The sequence below is a fragment of the Tursiops truncatus genome, chromosome 1, assembly GCF_011762595.2.
Source record: "Tursiops truncatus isolate mTurTru1 chromosome 1, mTurTru1.mat.Y, whole genome shotgun sequence".
Classification (NCBI taxonomy): Eukaryota; Metazoa; Chordata; class Mammalia; order Artiodactyla; family Delphinidae; genus Tursiops; species Tursiops truncatus.
Window position 1 is genome coordinate 38,948,709 of NC_047034.1, and position 17,721 is coordinate 38,966,429.

Below are 17,721 nucleotides of genomic sequence, written 5' to 3' on the forward strand. Positions count from 1 at the left end.
CTCCTCAGAGGCCCCAGCAGAAGAAAGCATGATGAGAGGAGCCCAGTGTTCAGTCCCACACATGGCAAGTCCTCCTGCCCCTAGGGAGGTGAGGGACTGAAGACCCAGCATCATATCAAAAAATGAATTGCATCCCACTACTGGGCATATACTCTGAGAAAACCGTAATTCAAAAAGAGTCATGTACCACAATGTTCTCTATTTACAATAGCCAGGACATGGAAGCAACCTAAGTGTCCATCGACAGATGAATGGATAAAGAAGATGTGGCACATATATACAATGGAATATTACTCAGCCATAAAAAGAAACGAAACTGAGTTATTTGTAGTGAGGTGGATGGACCTAGAGTCTGTCATACAGAGTGAAGTAAGTCAGAAAGAGAAAAACAAATACTGTATGCTAACACATATATATGGAATCTAAAAAAAAAGAAGAGTGGTTCTGAAGAACCTAGGGGCAGGACAGGAATAAAGACGCAGACGTGGGGAATGGACTTGAGGACACGGGGAGAGGGAAGGGGAAGCTGGGACGAAGTGAGAGAGTGGCATGGACACATACACTACCAAATGTAAAACGGATAGCTAGTGGGAAGCAGCCGCATAGCACAGGGAGATCAGCTCCGTGCTTTGCGACCACCTGGGTGGGTGGGATAGGGAGGGAGGGAGGGAGACACAAGAGGGAGGGGTTATGGGGATGTATGTATATGTATAGCTGATTCACTTTGTTATACTGCAGAAACTAACACACCATTGGAAAGCAATTATACTCCAATAAAGATGTTAAAAATAAATGAATTGCATCTTTTGTTTGAATACCTTGGGGCACATATAGCCTAGGACATTGCAGTAGAGTACTACAAGCCTGTGATTTGCTAATGTTCCAAGAACACCTTTAAATTTTTTTTTATGACAACTTTATTGAGAAATAATTTACGCACAATAAAATGTATCCATTTAATGTATTTTCCAGTTGTATATACCCTGAAAAACTGTCCCATGATCAAGATGCAAAACATCTTCATCATCCCCAAAGATTCCTAGTGCCCCTTTGTAATCTGTTTCTCCCTTTGCTCCAGCCCCAGGCAACCCCTGACATGCTTTTTGTTACTATAAATCAGTTTGCATTTTATATATGTAGAATAATACACCATGTATTATTTTGTTGATGGCTTCTTTCATTCAGCATAATTTTTTATTGTGGTAAATCATATAACATAAAATTTACCATTTTAATTCTACAGTTCAGTGGTGTTAAGTACATTCACATTGCTACGCAAGCATCACCACCATCCATGTCTAGATCTTTTTTCCCCTTGCAAAACTGAAACTCTGTACCCATTAAACATTAACTCCCCATTCCTCCCAGCCCCTGGCAACCACCATTGTATTATCTGTCTCTGTGAATTTGACTACTCTAGGTACCTTATATAAGTGAAAATCTTGCAGTATTTGCCCTTTTGTTACTGGCTTATCTCATTTAGCATGATGCCTTCAAAGTTCACCCATGTCGTAGCACGTGTCAGAATTTCCTTTTTTTAAGGCTGATTGATATTCTATTATATATGTAGACCACGTTTTGTGTATCTGTCTGTCAGTGGATGCTTGTTGCTTCTACCTTGGGACTGTTGGAGGCAGTGCTGCTGTGAACTTGGGTGTACAAATACCTCTTCTAGTTCTTGCTTTTAATTCTTTTGGGTATATATGTGGTAATTCTATGTTTGATTTTTTTGAGGAACCTCCGTACTCTTTTCCACTGTGGCTGCACCATTCTATAACATTACTTGTGAAACAACATTTTTCATTAGACCTGCTTCTTGTTCTGATTATCCCTTCACTTTCCAGAAACCCAGCTGGAGATATCCTTTGACTTCTCATGGCCCTGCATGATAACGGTCTTTTCCTTCAGTGTCCTGAACCTCTGCCTTTCTAGTCCTTTCCTACTGATGTAATTGCTCAGAGAGAGGCTCAGCCTTAATAACCTCAAGTCAAATTACATGGCTCACTTTCTATTAGCTACAGCCATTCCCCTCTGTGTCCTACCTGTCTCTCATTAGCTGTAGTTATTATACAACCCACCAATATCCTATTAACAATATCATGATACAGCCACCTATTAACTTCATGTATTATACGCCTACCTTGGTCCTCTTAATTGACTTTATTGTGCTAAACATCCTGCTTATATGCATTTTGCTGTATCTGTTAAATAATCTGTCCTATTAACTGTATACCCCAGTCCTTTGCAACTGTTGTCTGACTCGCTAGCACACTGTTCTTAATATCTTCAATGCTGCCTCGCTGTTCACCTGTTCAAAGTGTTCACCTGTTTGCATCTTGTTAGGTATCAAAAGCCCACCAGGAAGCTGCACCTATCATTGACTCTGGGGGCCCAGCCGTAAATGAACAGCATGTGCGGGGGGCTTCAGCCCTAAAGTAGGATCTTTTCCTTTGACCAGTACAGTACAGCCTACCAGTCTCTATAAGCCACATTAATGATGTGTGTGTGTGTGTGTGTGTGTGTGTATGCATGCATGGGTTTGAGGATGTGGGGATAAGGGAGTTTTCTGGACACATAGGTTTGGAAAGCCTGGTGAGAAAGGACAACATGGAAGAAGAAAACTTAGTAGGGAGAGGCCAGGGGGAGAGAGGGCCGAAGGATGAGATCCCTGTTCCTTTGGCGGGACAGAACACTTTCTGATGCCATCTTTTTTGTTAGCGGTCGACAAGCCTGGATGACCGTGTGTCACAGCAACCCTTGGCATGTTGCCAGAATGACAGTCCATTTATTTCCAGTTTTATGATCCTGTGTTTATCTGAGCCCTGATGAAGAGGGGCCTCTGCCCCAAGCACCCTGTCACGCTCGGGCCACATCTGCTTGGTTAGCAGCAGCCGCAGTTGAAGAACAGAGCCAGGCACATAGCAAATGCTCGTCCAGCGTTGGTTGAATGCTATGGAAGGGTGGCTTGTGGAATCTCTCTTTTTGTTGTCATCACGTATCTTACTCCTGAGGTCAGGAAAGGAGAATGGGTTCTTGAATGCCATCTGGTACACACTGGGGCTACTGTCTGGAGGAACACTCATGCATTAAAAAGACCAATGAGTTGTGTGTACATAAGAGAATTCTCAGGTAATCCTTTGCCCTTCTGAAATACTTTTTAAAAGCACTAGCAAACCTGTGATTTTATTTTAGTTCACATGCTTTTATTTATTTTTGACCTCCAATGTGTAGATAGAGAAACTGAGATCCTGCTACGGTCTCCTAGTAGCGTCAGGATTACTGCTGTCTAGCTGCCTCTGTGCATGGCATGCAGTAACACCAGGGAGAATTTTCAGGGCCCAGCTGTGGTCCAGACTGAACATGTATATGCCTTACCTCTGGGCAGGGCTCCTTGCAGTTCTGTGTGCTGGGCAGAAGCTTTCACAGGGATGTGCCTTGACAGCCTCGGGGCCAAGCACAGCTGTGCCATTCCCCAGGCCCAGCTTTGTGTAAATGAAACATCCCCATTCTCCCACTTCTGCAGCCAGCCTCTGGTTTCTGTGTTTACCGAACAAGTGCTGATGCCTTACCCTAAACACAGCTGAAGTCTGGGTTCGCCTCCTGCACCTGAAGCCCCCTCCCCTCTTCCTGCTCCCTGAGGCTACTGAGGACCAGGTGTTGAAAGGTCCCCTGGCATCTGTGTCTGAGCCACAGCGGTGAGGGATCTGAGGGCGCCTCCAGGCAGGATGGGTCTGTCTTGAAGCTTGAAAAAGTACCTGGCTGTACTGAGCTGAATAGCACCCACAAAATTCATATGTACCTAGAACCTCAGAATGTGACTTCGTTTGGAAATAGGGTCTTTGCAGGTATAATTAGTTAAGGATCTTGAGAAAAAAATTATCCTGGATTTAGAGTGGACCCTATATCCAATGACTGGTCGTGTCCTTATTAGAGAAGAGGAGACAGGGAAAAAGGCTTCCATAAGCCAAGGAAGGCCTGGGGTCACCAGAAACTGGAAGAGGCAAGGAAGCATCCTCCCCCAGAGCCTTCAGAGAGAGGGGAACTCTGCCAACACCTTGATTTCAGACTTCTGGCCTCCAAAAGTGTGAGAGAATAAATTTCTCTTCTTTGAAGTCACTAAGTCTGGGGTAATTTGTTCCAGCAGGTATAGGAAACTCTTAGCCTGGCCGACTAGCAGACGGGAGGTGGGACTGCAGTACTGGTCCCAGAGCCAGGCTGTTGGGCCTCCTCTGCTGCCCTTTCTTCTCTTGCCATCAGGGCCTGGGAAAACACTGTGCCAAGCCAGTCCCAGGAGCAAGGGGAAGACAGGAGTTAGGAGGAAGACCAGGGCTTGCTCTCCCTGTTGTCACTCTAATCTTGGTGTAGAAGGACTTCTGTACCCTCTCAATACCACTATTACATCACTACCTTTCTTTAGTGCTCCACCATGGGCCAGACACTGTGCAGGTCTTTACATCACTTCACACAATTGTTATATCTTAGCTCAGGCTGCCATCACAACATACCATAGACTGGGTGGCTTAAACAACAGACATTTATTTCTCTGGAAGCTGGAAAATCCAAGATCAAAGTTTTGTTGGTTGATGGTTTTGTTCTTGGTGAGGACTCTCTTCCTGACTTGTGGATGGCTGCCTTCTCACTGTGTCCTTATAGGCCATAGAGAGAGAGGAAGCCAGGTCTCTGGTATCTCTTCTTATAAGGGCACTAATCCCATCATGAGAGCCCTACCCTCATGACCTCATCTCAACCTATTTACCTCCCAAAGGCCCCACCTCCAAGTACCATCACACTGAGGGTTAGGGCTTCAACATAGGAATTGAGGAGTGAGTACACAATTCAGTCTGTGGCACCTTATAAAGACACTATTCAGTAGGTTGCTCTATCCCTCCTAGTTTTACATTTGAGATTCGTTAAGTTGCTCAAGGTCACACAGCTGGCAAGTGGCAGAGCCAGGATTTGAACTTGTGTCCAATTCCACTTCAGCAACTGCACTTAACCACTATGCTATATTGACTGAACCTATGTCATATTAATAATAGTAACTAATGGTTGACTTAGTAAGGAGAGAGCCTGCCAGAGTTATAATCACCCTCAGTGGCTTCCCTCCTCCTACTTCTGTCCCTACCCTGCCTGCCCCTCCCTGTGCAGTAGTCACATCACATGATCCCTGTTCCTTGGATGACCCCTTTATGGTCACATGTCAAGTGATCTCTCTGGTAGCTTGTCCTGGTTCCTTTCCATCTGACATCTTTTGCTCATCTCCCATGGTGCAGTTTAAATGTGCTCTGTACACATCATTACCTAGCACACATTACATGGCTCGTAAATCCCACTGGAGGGTGTTTGTCCTTTCCATGCTGAAGGGAGAGCACCTTTGACACAGGACTAAATCTTTCTATTTTGGCATCTGGTACCTTCCACAGCACCTCTGGCTCCCCAAGCCCCCAGTGTTTGAATAAGTGAAACATGTAGAAGACATGGAGATCATTAAGTAACAAGTAGCAGAGAGGGCTGTTATTTTTTAAAAAAGAAGAAAACAACATCAGATATTCTAAGACAAGTACTTGTAGAAGGAACCACTAAAAGCTTTGACTTTTGAAACTGAATGTTTAATGTAGGCCCTCTTCTGTGTGCTGGCAGACGGCACTCAATTCAACAGAATGGTCAGTGTACATTTTTGAGATTTTCTATGGGTCTCATGGATGTTTCATCTTTTTTGATTATTAACTACGTTAGTCTTCTAAATATGTATTCTTTAAAAGCTTGTCCTGTTTCTCAACGTAATTTGCATGTGCTATAGTGCACCCCCTCATTTTATGCTGACCCATTCCCAGTGGGGACATAGGGATCAACTTGCTGGTGTTCCAGTTAGTGCAGACTTTCTAGGAGGCATGTGTCTTAATGCATAAACGGAGGCCCACGTTGTTTCCTGAGTTGCCTTCTCCAAAGGGGACAGTTTGGACCGGTGGGAGGTCCTGCCCCGGACATTCCTAACCATCCTCTATCTCTGTTCTCCCCCTGCAGGCTGGCCGTGTGTGACCCTCTCTGTGCTGGGATTCCTGTACTGCTACTCCCACGTGGGCATTGCCTGGGCCCAGACATACTCCGTGAACTAATGGCGCTGGGCCCCGGTCAGCCCTTCTGGCTGGCTTCCAAGACAAATAGTGCTTCACCCTGACCTTGCACCTCAAGGTAACCTCCAGGGGAGCAGTGCCTGATCTGCTCATCTTCTGTCGAAGTTACCTCACTCCAAGACTGGAAGCTTGAGCTCTCATAACTTTGGGAACTTAGAGATCATCTTCCCAGCCTTCCTGTTGAGTAGGCTGGGGTCCAAAGCAGTAAAGTGTCTTGCCTAGCTGCACATGGTGACGGGATCCAGAATCCAGTCCCAAGAAAGAACCCTTTGGGTTCTTTCTCCTTTACCAAGAATGAAATGTAATAGACATTTCTTGACTGAGGCATAGAAATTCTCATTAGTGATAGGCCTGTCCTCCCCTGGGCGGTATTTCTGGGCGGTCAGTGGCATTCGAGTGTCCCCTTCCCCATGTCCTGCAGTGCAGTCTGTAGAACCAGCCCTGGGTTCAGCTTCACACTTCAGCTCCTCGGCAGGGAGGTGACAAAGCCACAGCGGTGTTTCTAATTACCGGGTCATAGAAGACTGAATGTGTTCTGTGGCATTGCAAGGAGTCAGTACCCAAGGAGAGCTGTTACTTGAGCTGATCTACATTTGGCTGCTTCTTCCCCAGATTTGCAGAGAAGTATAAACATGGCAGTTCCTCTACCTGACAGTTAACTCTTTCCCAATAAAGAAGCAGAATTTAAAAACCAAGGAATAGTGTATCACAGACAGGTGCTATCAGGCAAGTCATAGAGGGTAAAGATGACTTCCTGTGGTCTCTCCTCTCTTCACACAAGTCTCAGCAGTCATCTTCCCACTGAGCGGTTTACACTCTGTGGTTTACCTTGTTTTGTTTTGTTTCCAATAAAATGGAGCCTTTTCTATCACATAGATAATTCATATTTTTGTAAAATTGTTTTGAATATTTTTTGAGGAAAATGTTTAAAATCAAAACACACGTACCTAATTCTGAATTATTCACTCTTCTGGAAAGATGCTGACAGGCCACTAATGGCCCCAAGTGGTAGATAATTCAGAATACTTCTGTGTGGCTTTGGATTTTTGTCTTCTGAGGGGGCAAGAGGGTAAGTGAAGCAGTTTCAAAATTTGAATCCAGAGTGTACCCAATTGTGGGAGAATAGAACATCTCAAGCACGTGAAGTAATCGTCATTGAGTGAAAGTGCACCTGGACCTGGTCTGGGCCCCGCTGTCTCCCGTTAGTCACTTGCTGTTGTCCTTGTGTCCGGGCTGTGGTTATTAGCTCAATGAGGTTTAAACTCCTGGTGCAGGACCATTTTGCCGACGTGGTTTCTTCCTAGCCACGCTGCTCGGAAGAGAGTTGGGAGGGGACCAGCCGTGGATGCCAGGGAGGGGCACACACCGTGTTAGCTGCAGCAAAGGACAGAGGCTGGAGGGAGGCAAGCAGACCAGGGCAGCAGTCGCCTCCGCAGCTGCCTTGGTAAAGGAGGGGGGGTGGGGAGACAGGCAGGTGAGTCCAAGGTGCTGCGAAGTTTTAAGGCGGGGATGAAGTTGAGGAAGATTGAGCCGTCAGATGAATACAGTAAAACTTCATGGACTCTTAACACATGCAAGATTTGTGGTCAGCCAGAACCCTCTTGGCTGAAGTTTACAGGGGAAAAAGTAGTATGAAGATGATTGCAGGGAAATGTCCAATGCATGTGCATATATAAACAGTGCAAAATATTTTCAACTCTTCAGAGACGCCATTTATATAAAAATAAATAGGCTTATTTACTCGTTTAACTACATTGGAAGAGTCAGTGAATATATTTGAAAGTAATAGCCCTGAATTTCTTTCAAGCTATTCTATGATTTAGAGTGGTTCTCAGGAATGAGTAAATGATTACTGTCTTTAGCTCTATATTCGAGGCCTGGTTACACAATATGTGGATTATCCAGGACCAGTGTTTTCTTTAACCTCTTGCTTTTCTCCAACTGTAATATGAAAATGATGTCTCTTTTCATGCATATGAGCTCAAATCTTGGAGTTCCTTTAAATGAAAGACTCCCGACGTGTCTGAGCAGACAGAGCAGTTCCAGCTGAGGTGCATCCGATGCGTCACTTTCCACAGTTATCAGCCTTGGGCCACTTCAAGCACAGGGAAGGGAAACAGCTAGACAGATCCCAAGATCATTTCTAGCCCCAGGATCCTCCGACTCCAACCTAGCTCTGTGAGCAAACCGGAGAGCTCCAAGCATGAGCGTCATGATGAGCCCCAAGGAGGCAAGTAAAACATCTGAAGGACAGCAAAATCTTGGTGATTTTGACTAATTCTTGGGACTGTGCAAGAAGACTGAAAAGTGTTTATTTCATTATTTCCGCAGATTAATTTATTTGAGAAGTGACAGAAGAAGCCTTTTGTTCTACTAAAGGCTGCAGACTTAGAAAGAAAATATATCAATCATATATATAATTGTATAATGATCTGCATATTGGGAGAACAGTAATTTAGTGGGAGGGGGTTTCCCCTTAGAGAAACTGAGACTGCTCATTGCTTATTTAAGGTAACAATAGAATTACTGATTAAGTATAACAAATTAACCATAATACAATGAGTTTCTTTTCTAGCAAATGTACCAGAACACATCCATACAGAAAGGCCAACTGTGGAGAAACCAGATTATCTGGACGGTCCTGGCCTCTCTCAGTGCATGGTGAGATGCCTCTCTGAGGCCCTTCTTCAGGGTAATTGTTTTATTTTAAAACCAACCAACAAAATCCCTCTTTTTTATTGTTGAAACCCATTTGTCATCCAAAATGTAGTATCTATTACTTGACTCTGTGTTGCTTAGTCCTTTTGACTAATTATAAAAATCATAGTCACAAAGAAAGATTTTTTTTCATCGTTGAGGATATCTAAAGAGTACAATATGTTTAGTGCTTTATTAGGTGGGACTTTTGCAATGAACATCAATCATTTGGAATTTTAAAAAATATCACCCTTAAAATAGTTTTATTATGCTCTTCTGCAATGTAAAAAAATAATAGGGTGTGGGGAGAAAGTCATCAAAAATACTGGATTTATACTGTGGCCCTATGAAATCAAGCAGAGGCCTGAATAGGGCTTGCAGATCACAGATTCCTCATCCCTAAGTTGTACTGTCTATAAGAAGAAAAGCGCCATTTTTGAAATGTAGTCCGTTAGTATGAAATAAGAACTCATGTTGGCAGTACTGTGGAGACTCTTGCCATGAGCAGGAAGCAATAGCTGTTCAAACCACAGCAGAACTGAAACAGTGCTGGTGTACAGGACTAGCTTAGGGACACGCGGTCCTCTCCCTTAATGGCTTCTGTGACGATTAGTGAATTAAAGCACAGATCAGAACTCATACTGTTGACGCTGAGTCATTCCAAAAAGACTCAGTAAAGTTTTTGATAGTATGTATGTTTTAAAAGGCAGCAAAGCACGAGTACACAAATTTTAATCCAAATTGTTCAAGAAAGGTTAAAAAGTTCAGTTCTAGGTGGGAGGTCAGCTTCAGTTCTGTGTTCAGTGTGTTATACCGCAATTTTCCAGTGATGCCAGGTTTGGAGAGCATCTCTGTACATTTGTATAGCAGATACAGCTCTATTTCAAGATCATATGGTGAAGCTCCTTCACAACCATTCTCTTGCTAGGCAGTACTTTGACTGGCACACAATCTTGGTGTCTCTAGAATTTTAAGTTCTCCGAAAACCGGAGTTACAGGTGCTATCCAAATGAGAGCTCCCCGGGCTCTTGAAAAGGACTAGAAAGTACCACCTTGTTCTGTCATCATCTTAGGTGCGAACACCCAATTCAATGCCTGGAAATTCTATAAAAGGCAAGGCAAAAGCAATCATGTATGATCATGTATAAAATAGTTTATTACCATAATAAATAAAATTAAACTTTTTTTTTTTAACAAATATCATTTGTGCTTGTTTAAAAATGTTGAGAAGGGAATATCAATGGAGGGGCCCACCTGTCCCTCTTACCATCCCCAGGCTGCAGTCATACAGTGGAGTTCTGTCAGCATACTCAGCTGACCACACAAGTAGCCTCAGCTCGTTTGCACGTCTGTTGATTCATGCTCCTGTGGACAAAGTGACAGATGCAAAGGAAGAAGAAAAATCCAATGAAGGATTTGGCAGGACTCAATGGCAAGAGTGTTGATACAAGGAGGAGCCCCAGGATGACGAACTGCTCGTGAGTAGAAGCGTCCTCGCAGTGTCAGTGAGATGTCAGATGTGGGCAGTCTCCAACAGATGCACAGATACGGCGTCTGAATATTGAGAATACATTCATCGTGGGGGCGGGGGCGGGTTTGCATCTCTCTTTGCATAAAAGCAGTTCATATCCTGATACAAGATCCGTGAATGTCTCATTGAACAGCTAATGGATCTGTTGGCTGACTCAGAAGTCACAGATAAAGAGACAGTGGCTCTAAGAAAAGTTTAATGGTGGGCGGGGAGGGCACCCACCGGTCCGGCACCTGCAGTGTATTCAAGTCCAGTTCTAAAGGTTCCCGAATAAGTCTGATATGCTCGCATGAGAATGAAGTTTCATTTGAAACTAATTTAAGCAGGAGGCAAGTTCACATTGATTGTTTTGAACTGTGAGGGGGTGGAAATGAAAACATCTCAACATGAACATGATGGGTGAGAAAATGGTGCCGTCTCTGATGGCCGCAGCTAGTGCTGGGAGGACAGTGAAATCTCGTCCAGTTGGAGGGCACGAGAGCTGGTGAAGGTAATTTTTATCGAAGCAAGAAAGAAGGCAGTACAATGATGGAGTGACAGAAGAGAGGCTGTCCGGGGGCCTGAGTGCGCCCTCAGTGGGCCTCCTCTTTAAGCAACACTACATGAGGAGGGAGGAGAGGAGAGAGTGTTGGCGGCTCCATCACAGTTGGAGTGCCATTCAAGGGTCTTAAGGCTAAACATCTTTATTGCAAAACACTGTACAACCTATGCATCAAGCGCACGTCCACTTGTACGTCCACCAGGGCTCCTGAAATTTCCCAGAGGGTGCATGTGCTAACTGGTGGTCGGGGCAGCAAGGGGAGACGAGGCTCTTCCTACACGTACCTGGTTATTTCGAAGGCATTCATCCACTCCCCACAGGCTTGGGCACAAAGCTTAACAGCTGGCTTAATGCTTTCCCTTCCCACCTAAGGATTCAGGAGAGGAAGGTCGCTGGATGGGGTGGTGTGATGGGGTGCATTTTTACTCTGAGCTGTGCTAACTCCACTTCTGAAAGAGGATTCCAGGACCAGCAGCAGCGCAGAGGATGATCTAGAAGGCTGAGGGTAAAACAAGCCCAGGAATTGGATAACAAGAAACGGGAACAGCCTTGAAACGCTAGGGCCCATGTTGCTGTAGCATCAGAGTTTTTAGAAGCCATTGGCTGCCTACCACGAGCTACAAACCCTTTGCCCACAGATTTAATCTGAGGTCCAGAATATATAGAAAAGTCTTAGAAAGAATCAAGCCAGGGGGTGTGAGTGCGAGGGAAGGGGATGGATGAAGGTGGAGGTACCAAGACTGTGCACTGGACCAAGGCTTCTCAACCAGATGGCTGCCTCCCACTCCTTCCTATGGGAATCTCGTCATAGCCGGTGGGGCAGCCTTTGTAGGTACATGGAACGGCAGCAGTCATTGCTGGAGACGGCGTCTCCAACAAGAACAAGCACTCCATCTTGTTGACCGCCTGATTTCACCGACTCACCCCTCACTCCCACACCTCCAGCCAAGGTGGGGGCGGGGGTGGGCGTGGCCGTGTTCAGCAACCAACCAAGTGGTAGGGGCAGGACCTCCTACTCTAAACAGCCTGTCTGTTAGGGTACTCTGGGAAATGGAGCCTCCCTATGAATGACATTCAAAGTAAGGAACTGATGTAAGAGATCAAGTAACCAGCAATCACTCTGCAATGGTATAACGACATGTCCCCTTCCCTCGGAAAGAAAAAAATAGCTCAGGTAAAGCTACATCTCTCAGCGTAACTTTTCTGAAGTCTAAAGGTTGGGTCCAATACCCAAATACCTTTCGTTTCCCTAATCTCTCTTCAGCCACCAGAGAACGGTTTATAAGTGGAAGGCTGAGTCAGTGGTATCTGAAGCTCGTGGTTCTTGCTTGGGAAGCCAGAGCGGCATCTGGGCAAGGGTGTAGGTAGTTAGTACGAAGCAGCCCACGGCCAAGTGCATGTCATAAAAATGCAAGGAAAGAAGGTTTGGCTCATTTAAAAATGTTTTGTTTTTGTTTTTTTTTCCAGAGAAAACCATTATAGCAAAAATCCCTAAAATCCTTAAATCCTTAAGGGGAGAAGAATAAAAGCATATACAGCCATACCTGTGGTGCGCTGTCACCCCCAGGAGCATGGGTTGCAGGCCCTGTGACCCCAAGATGAGCGGATCCGGGTTTCTCATCACTAGCCCAGTTTGAATCCTAGGAGTTGATCAAGCAGTACATTCACGAAGCATTATTTTCCCCCCAAAACAGGTCTGGACTTCAAAGCCTCACACATTAGCATCTTTGCCCCTCAGAACCAGCTGGGGGGTCATTTCTTAATAGACACCTGTACCCCTCGGGCAGAGCTGGAGGGAAGGGCCTGCAGGGTGCTGGGCAGGTGCTTCTGAAGTTGGAGGTTGCAGTCATCAGGGCCCTCGCCCTGCCTTACAAGTGGTGAGTCCTAAACTCCGGAAGCAGGTTGATGAGCCTGTTTAAGGAATGGCACGCTGGAACGATTCAGGGGCAGCTAGCAGATGGGATCCCAGATATTTTAGAGCCGCAGCCCTGAAGACTAGCTGGCAGCTTCTCAAGTTAAAGAGGCTGAAAGCCCCACGGCTTACCCAGAGTCATTAACGGTCATGACTCTCGGCCCTGGGAAATTTCACTTCTTCTTTGTATGCTGCCATCTGAGGCTGAATCCAGTAATGTCTCAGCCTCGGGAAGCATCGGGGGCACCCCTGTAAGCCTCGTGGAAGAAGCTGCCTGAGTGTGTGGGGCCTCTGGGGAAGGACCCTCACGTTGACCTTTCAGACTCTGCTCCCCAAGGCTGTCTGTGCCAACCCTGGCAGCCAGGAGAGGACAGCCCCACTCTTGCACAGACAACTGAGGTCCAAGTCCTGGGTCATGCCATGGCCACTGAGCAGGACTAAAGAGAGCGGGTAGGCTCAGACAGGAGGCTTTCAGAAACACTAGCTATCTTTGGTAGGGAAGGCCCTGACCTGTCAGGTTCCCTTCAGTACTGAGGGACATCAACTTTGGGATCCAGGATCTCTACTGCAAAGCAATGCCAGGCAGAGGTGCTAAGGACGGGCTTGCCACAGCATCACATGTGCAGAAGGTCAGTGCCCTAGACGATTCCATGCTGTCACTAATCATTCCAGATCACCTGCACTCCTAATTTCACTCTCTCAAAGCTGAGTTTTTAGAGCTGAACTTCCAATATTACTTATCAATTTTTAGGGTCCTGACCCCTCTTCTCCACTTTGTCTGGGAGAGATCTCTTTCCTTTCTCAGACACCACTGAAAGGAGCCCAAGCACACGAATAACCTGAACCCAGGGGACTGTGAGGCAGCGGACAGTCCCGAGCATCATGGCATAGGGACCTGGATGGCCCATAGGTGGCTCCGTGATCATCATTCTAAGCTCAGACCTTCCTCGTGGACCACTGTCCCGCAGCCACCTCTCTCCATCACTTTACAGAGACAGTCTGGAAACTCCTGCCTCTTTCTCTTTTTCCAGCTCCTGAAGCCACTACAATCACAGCCCTGCAATCTCATGGTTTCTCTTGAAGTCCTACTGACTTTAGTATGAAATAAAGAGATTAGCTTAAAAATAAGGCCAAGCACGGCTCCCGAGTGTCCTAGAATGAACCCATGCCGTGGACAAAATACAAACTTCTCTAGGGCAATCCCAACAAGAGTCATAATAGAAACACAGCACTCGCTACAATCATTTTTCTGAGGTCATGTGTGTGTGTCTGCTTTGCTAATAAAGCAAATCTGGGCTCATCACCCTTCCTGCCGATGCCCCATACCCTGAGGAATGCCACAGGAACACTTGGGAAGAGGTCAAGAAGGAAAAGAAGCAAAGGGCCTGTGTGATGAGGCCAGTGGCATGGAGCCGAGCCAGAGATTCATCCGGGGCCTCCAGGGCCCTCCCCTTCCACTATCCTATAGGAGCAGGGTGCAGACCATAGCCCAGAGAACCTCTGGATCGCCACCGCCCCTCTCCAGCTCTTACACTTGGCTCATTTCTTTTGGGAAAGGAGACCTGAAGCTTCCCGGCTCGAAGTGTCTACAGGAGGCACCCAAAGCACCTCAGCTGCTTTTCGGCCTTAACCGTTAGAGACAGAAAGTCGAAAGGCTCTACCCTCCCCTCCCTGTCCCTCAAGCTCCCCCTGTCCCGAGCTTGTTACAAATGACTACAGTAGGGAAATAGACGGTGACCTCAGACACAGGCTGTCCAAGGGCAGGGAATGCTGGGAACTCCCTGTGCCCACCACAGTCTCCGGCGGTCCTGGCGAAGGAGCCCAGCGTGGTAATATACACGAGGGGTTCTCGGTGCTCTCCCACCAATCCCCAATGGCTGCTGTTCTTTCCCGGTAGTTTTCATCTTTTACAAATATCATGGCAGTAAAAAATTTAAAATGAAGGAAAATACCCTTTAGATGGCGTGCCTCCTCTTCCAAAGTTGTGCAAAGACAGTTCAGATGCAGCTGCCGTCTTGCAGGGTGGTGGCACACTCCTCTTCCCGGACCTTCCCCCAGATAGAGAAAAGGAGAGAGCGTGCCTAAGCGACTGGTCCCACTTGGATTTTCTGTCGGGAAGAGGCTGCTTTGAAAGTTGTTGGTCATGTAGGTGTGTGTGGTAGAGGTGATGTCTATAGGGCAGGAGGGTATAGGGTGTTTTGTCTTCGACTTGTTTTTTTCCAGCAGACCTCTCAGCTCGCTCCAAAAATGTCCCTCTCTGATTCTGGGGACTGGGGCCTCGATATTTCAAACAGCTCCTGAGGAGACTGAGAGGATCTTCTGGAAGTTAATATCCTGAGTATCTCAGAGAGCTGGTTCTCAATGTTCGTCATTTTGGTGTTCAAGGCCTTGATGTCCTCCTTCAGCTCGTGTTTCACCTCCAGGACGGTGGCCTGCAGTGTCTGCTCAGGGATGGGGTAGAACGAATGCTTGACCTCGGCCAAGATGGGGCTCCGGTCCTGGGGGCTCCTGGCCTCGCCCACGCTGTCCAGACGCAGGTCGCTCTTGGTGATGCCGCTGTCACACGAGTCTGTCTTCTTGAGCGTGGCCTCACCGCTCGCCTTTGTCCTCTCGGGGAGCGTCTCCATGGACTCGGCCTTGGACACCTTGCTCCAGTCCTCAGCCTTCCCGCAGGAGTCCTTGAAGCGGGCCCAGCCCTTGCGCTTGGCCCAGTCACCCCCGCCGGCCTTGGGGCCCAGGCAGTCGGCCCCTGGCGGCGCCTGCAGCCTGGCGTGGTCCAGCCCTGTGGATGCGGCGGCCGCAGGGAAGGCCACGGGCGTGGCAGGGCTCTCGCGGACGGTGACGACGCTGGCCTTCACCAGGCCGTGGTGGGTGTGCTCGGTGAGGATGCTGCCCTTCTCCACATCCAGGTCGTCCAGGTCCCGGCCGCCCCTCTCCGCAGCCAGCCTGGCCTCCTTCTGCTGTCGGAACCTCTGGAAGAGCCGCCGGACAGGGTGGTCTGGCGGCAAGATCAGGGGGGCCTCGTTCTTCCGTTTCATGCGCTCTTCCTCCTCCCGTTTCACATCGCTGATCTTCCGGAACACGATCTGGAGGGACACAGAATGACACGTCCTGTTAACCCAGCTGTGGCATCAGCGAAGCTCGGCCCCTCTGCCCATCACAGGCCTGGTGTCCTGCTCCAGCCTTAAGGGAGGGGGCTCACAGTCCAGTCACATCCCTGCAAGACCTCCAGGTCCTTGCTCAGTGACTGCCATCACTTTCCTTTGCTGACCCTCGTTCCCACCTCTCCAACAGCAAGGAATTGACTCCTGCTGTCATCCTCTTCAACAGAAACAAACCCCCAACCTCTCCATCTCTACAGGCCGAGATGCCAAGTGGCCTCCTCCAAGGAGCCTGTCCTGGCCTCTGAGCCTGGGTCCCCTTTAACCCGTTCTGGCCTGCAATTCAGTATCACCTGGTAAGCTTTTCAAAAATCATTTCTCTGACCCCACCTCAGACCTACTGCACTAAAAGTCACCAGATGGGAAGCCCTTGAATCTGTAACTTAAAAGGCTCTCCCGGTGATTCTGATGCACTGAAGTTCTACACCACAGTCCAGGGCAAGAAAGTTCAGCCGGGTTCCCAGGCAGGGTGATGGCTAAGGCTGCCCTTGTCATCTGCAGATCTGGACCCTACGTGAATGCAGTGGGCTGTGAAAAGTACACGCTGTTCTCACACAGAAGCCCTCCCTGTCGTCAGGGAGCTTACGGGAGAAGAAAGGCCCCGTGACCTTAATGTTACTTCGTATATTTCTTACGACGACACTGTAAAGCCACAGGGACACGTATTGTTATCCCCATTTTAGAGAAGAGGAGATCAAGGCTCAGAGTGGCCAAATGTCACATAACAGATAGGTCTCCTCTAAGACACTTGTACTCAAGCAGTTAAGCCCCAGACCCATTCAACATCCAACAAGTTCTTCCTGACGATGACAATGCTTCATGCAGTGGATGGACAGCAGCCAACAATACCGTCTCAAGACTCTGGATCTGAGTGCGGCGTAAGCCACGTATTACAGGGTTTCCCTTGCGCCGACATCCGATTATGGGAAAGCCCTGTAATTTCTGACTTACGTTGCGTGTAGCAGGTACACTCGGGCATGTCTGACTCATCCCATACCTGAACTTGTAAGAGAGAAGCAACCTGCAATAGGTCATTTTTTAAACTGTAAATGCTGGTTTGGGGACCAGAGGAATTGAGATCCTTGAGAAGTAGAGGAGAGGTCTGTGGGAGGGACAGGGGCAGCTTTTCCATCACAATCTGGACAGCCCTGTGCGGGCAGCCTCTGACCAGCCCAGAACCTGCCCCAGAGACTTGCTGCAGGACCCCCAGCTCTGGAGAGGCACGTGTGTTGGCAAGCTCAGAGCCTGGGCTTTGGGGTCAGACAGAATTAAGTCCCAGCTCTGCCAATTAGTTGTGTGATCTCAACAGGTATCTTAACTTCTGAGTCTCTGTTTCCTCCTTCAAAAGTGGGAAAAATCCCTCCTTTTCCGACTTGATGGAAAGCCAACAGAAGAGTACTTATGTGAAAGCACTGGCTAACTATGAACGCTCAAAACGAATCCTCCTGTCCCCACCATTTCAAGGCCTTTTTGTTTTCTAACCTGTAGACACATATCATATGTGACTCATTCTACCTCCTCCAGGAAGGCCCCGCCCCACCCCACCCGGGGCTCTCGGATGGCGCCACTCATTAGGTTCTCAGATACGACCGACAACGTTGTCATTTTATATAAAGTGCCAATAAATACAGAGGAACCCAGCAAACACTGAATTGCGTGCTTGATGCCAGTGATCAGTCAGCAGATCGTTGGCAGACTGGAGGCTCACCTGTCACGTGACTTCTCCATCAACGCTTCTGTCACTG

At 47.5% G+C, this 17,721-nt stretch overlaps 1 protein-coding gene and 1 long non-coding RNA gene across 17 annotated transcripts in view; one reads left to right on the plus strand and one right to left on the minus strand.

The window, feature by feature from the left end:
* HHAT (hedgehog acyltransferase) overlaps positions 1-10,330 on the plus strand; it is a 368,333-nt gene extending 358,003 nt beyond the window's left edge. For 6 of the 16 annotated variants that reach the window (XM_073802932.1, XM_073802953.1, XM_073802970.1 and 3 more), the window contains one exon: positions 6,025-9,957. In XM_073802932.1, the coding sequence (XP_073659033.1) occupies positions 6,025-6,116 (92 nt within the window). In that variant the 3' untranslated portion in view covers positions 6,117-9,957. Of the gene's footprint in view, positions 1-6,024; positions 9,959-10,107 lie in introns of those variants that run through there. The other 10 variants (XM_073802920.1, XM_019918725.3, XM_073802943.1 and 7 more) reach the window with 7 other exon arrangements.
* Positions 10,331-10,507: 177 nt separating this feature from the next.
* On the minus strand, positions 10,508-15,305 carry LOC141278377 (uncharacterized). The gene is made up of 3 exons (XR_012331026.1): positions 14,768-15,305; positions 12,448-12,543; positions 10,508-11,270 (listed from the first exon to the last, which is right to left on the minus strand). It is a non-coding gene; the product is annotated as an uncharacterized lncRNA (long non-coding RNA).
* Between the last annotated feature and the right edge of the window lie 2,416 nt (positions 15,306-17,721).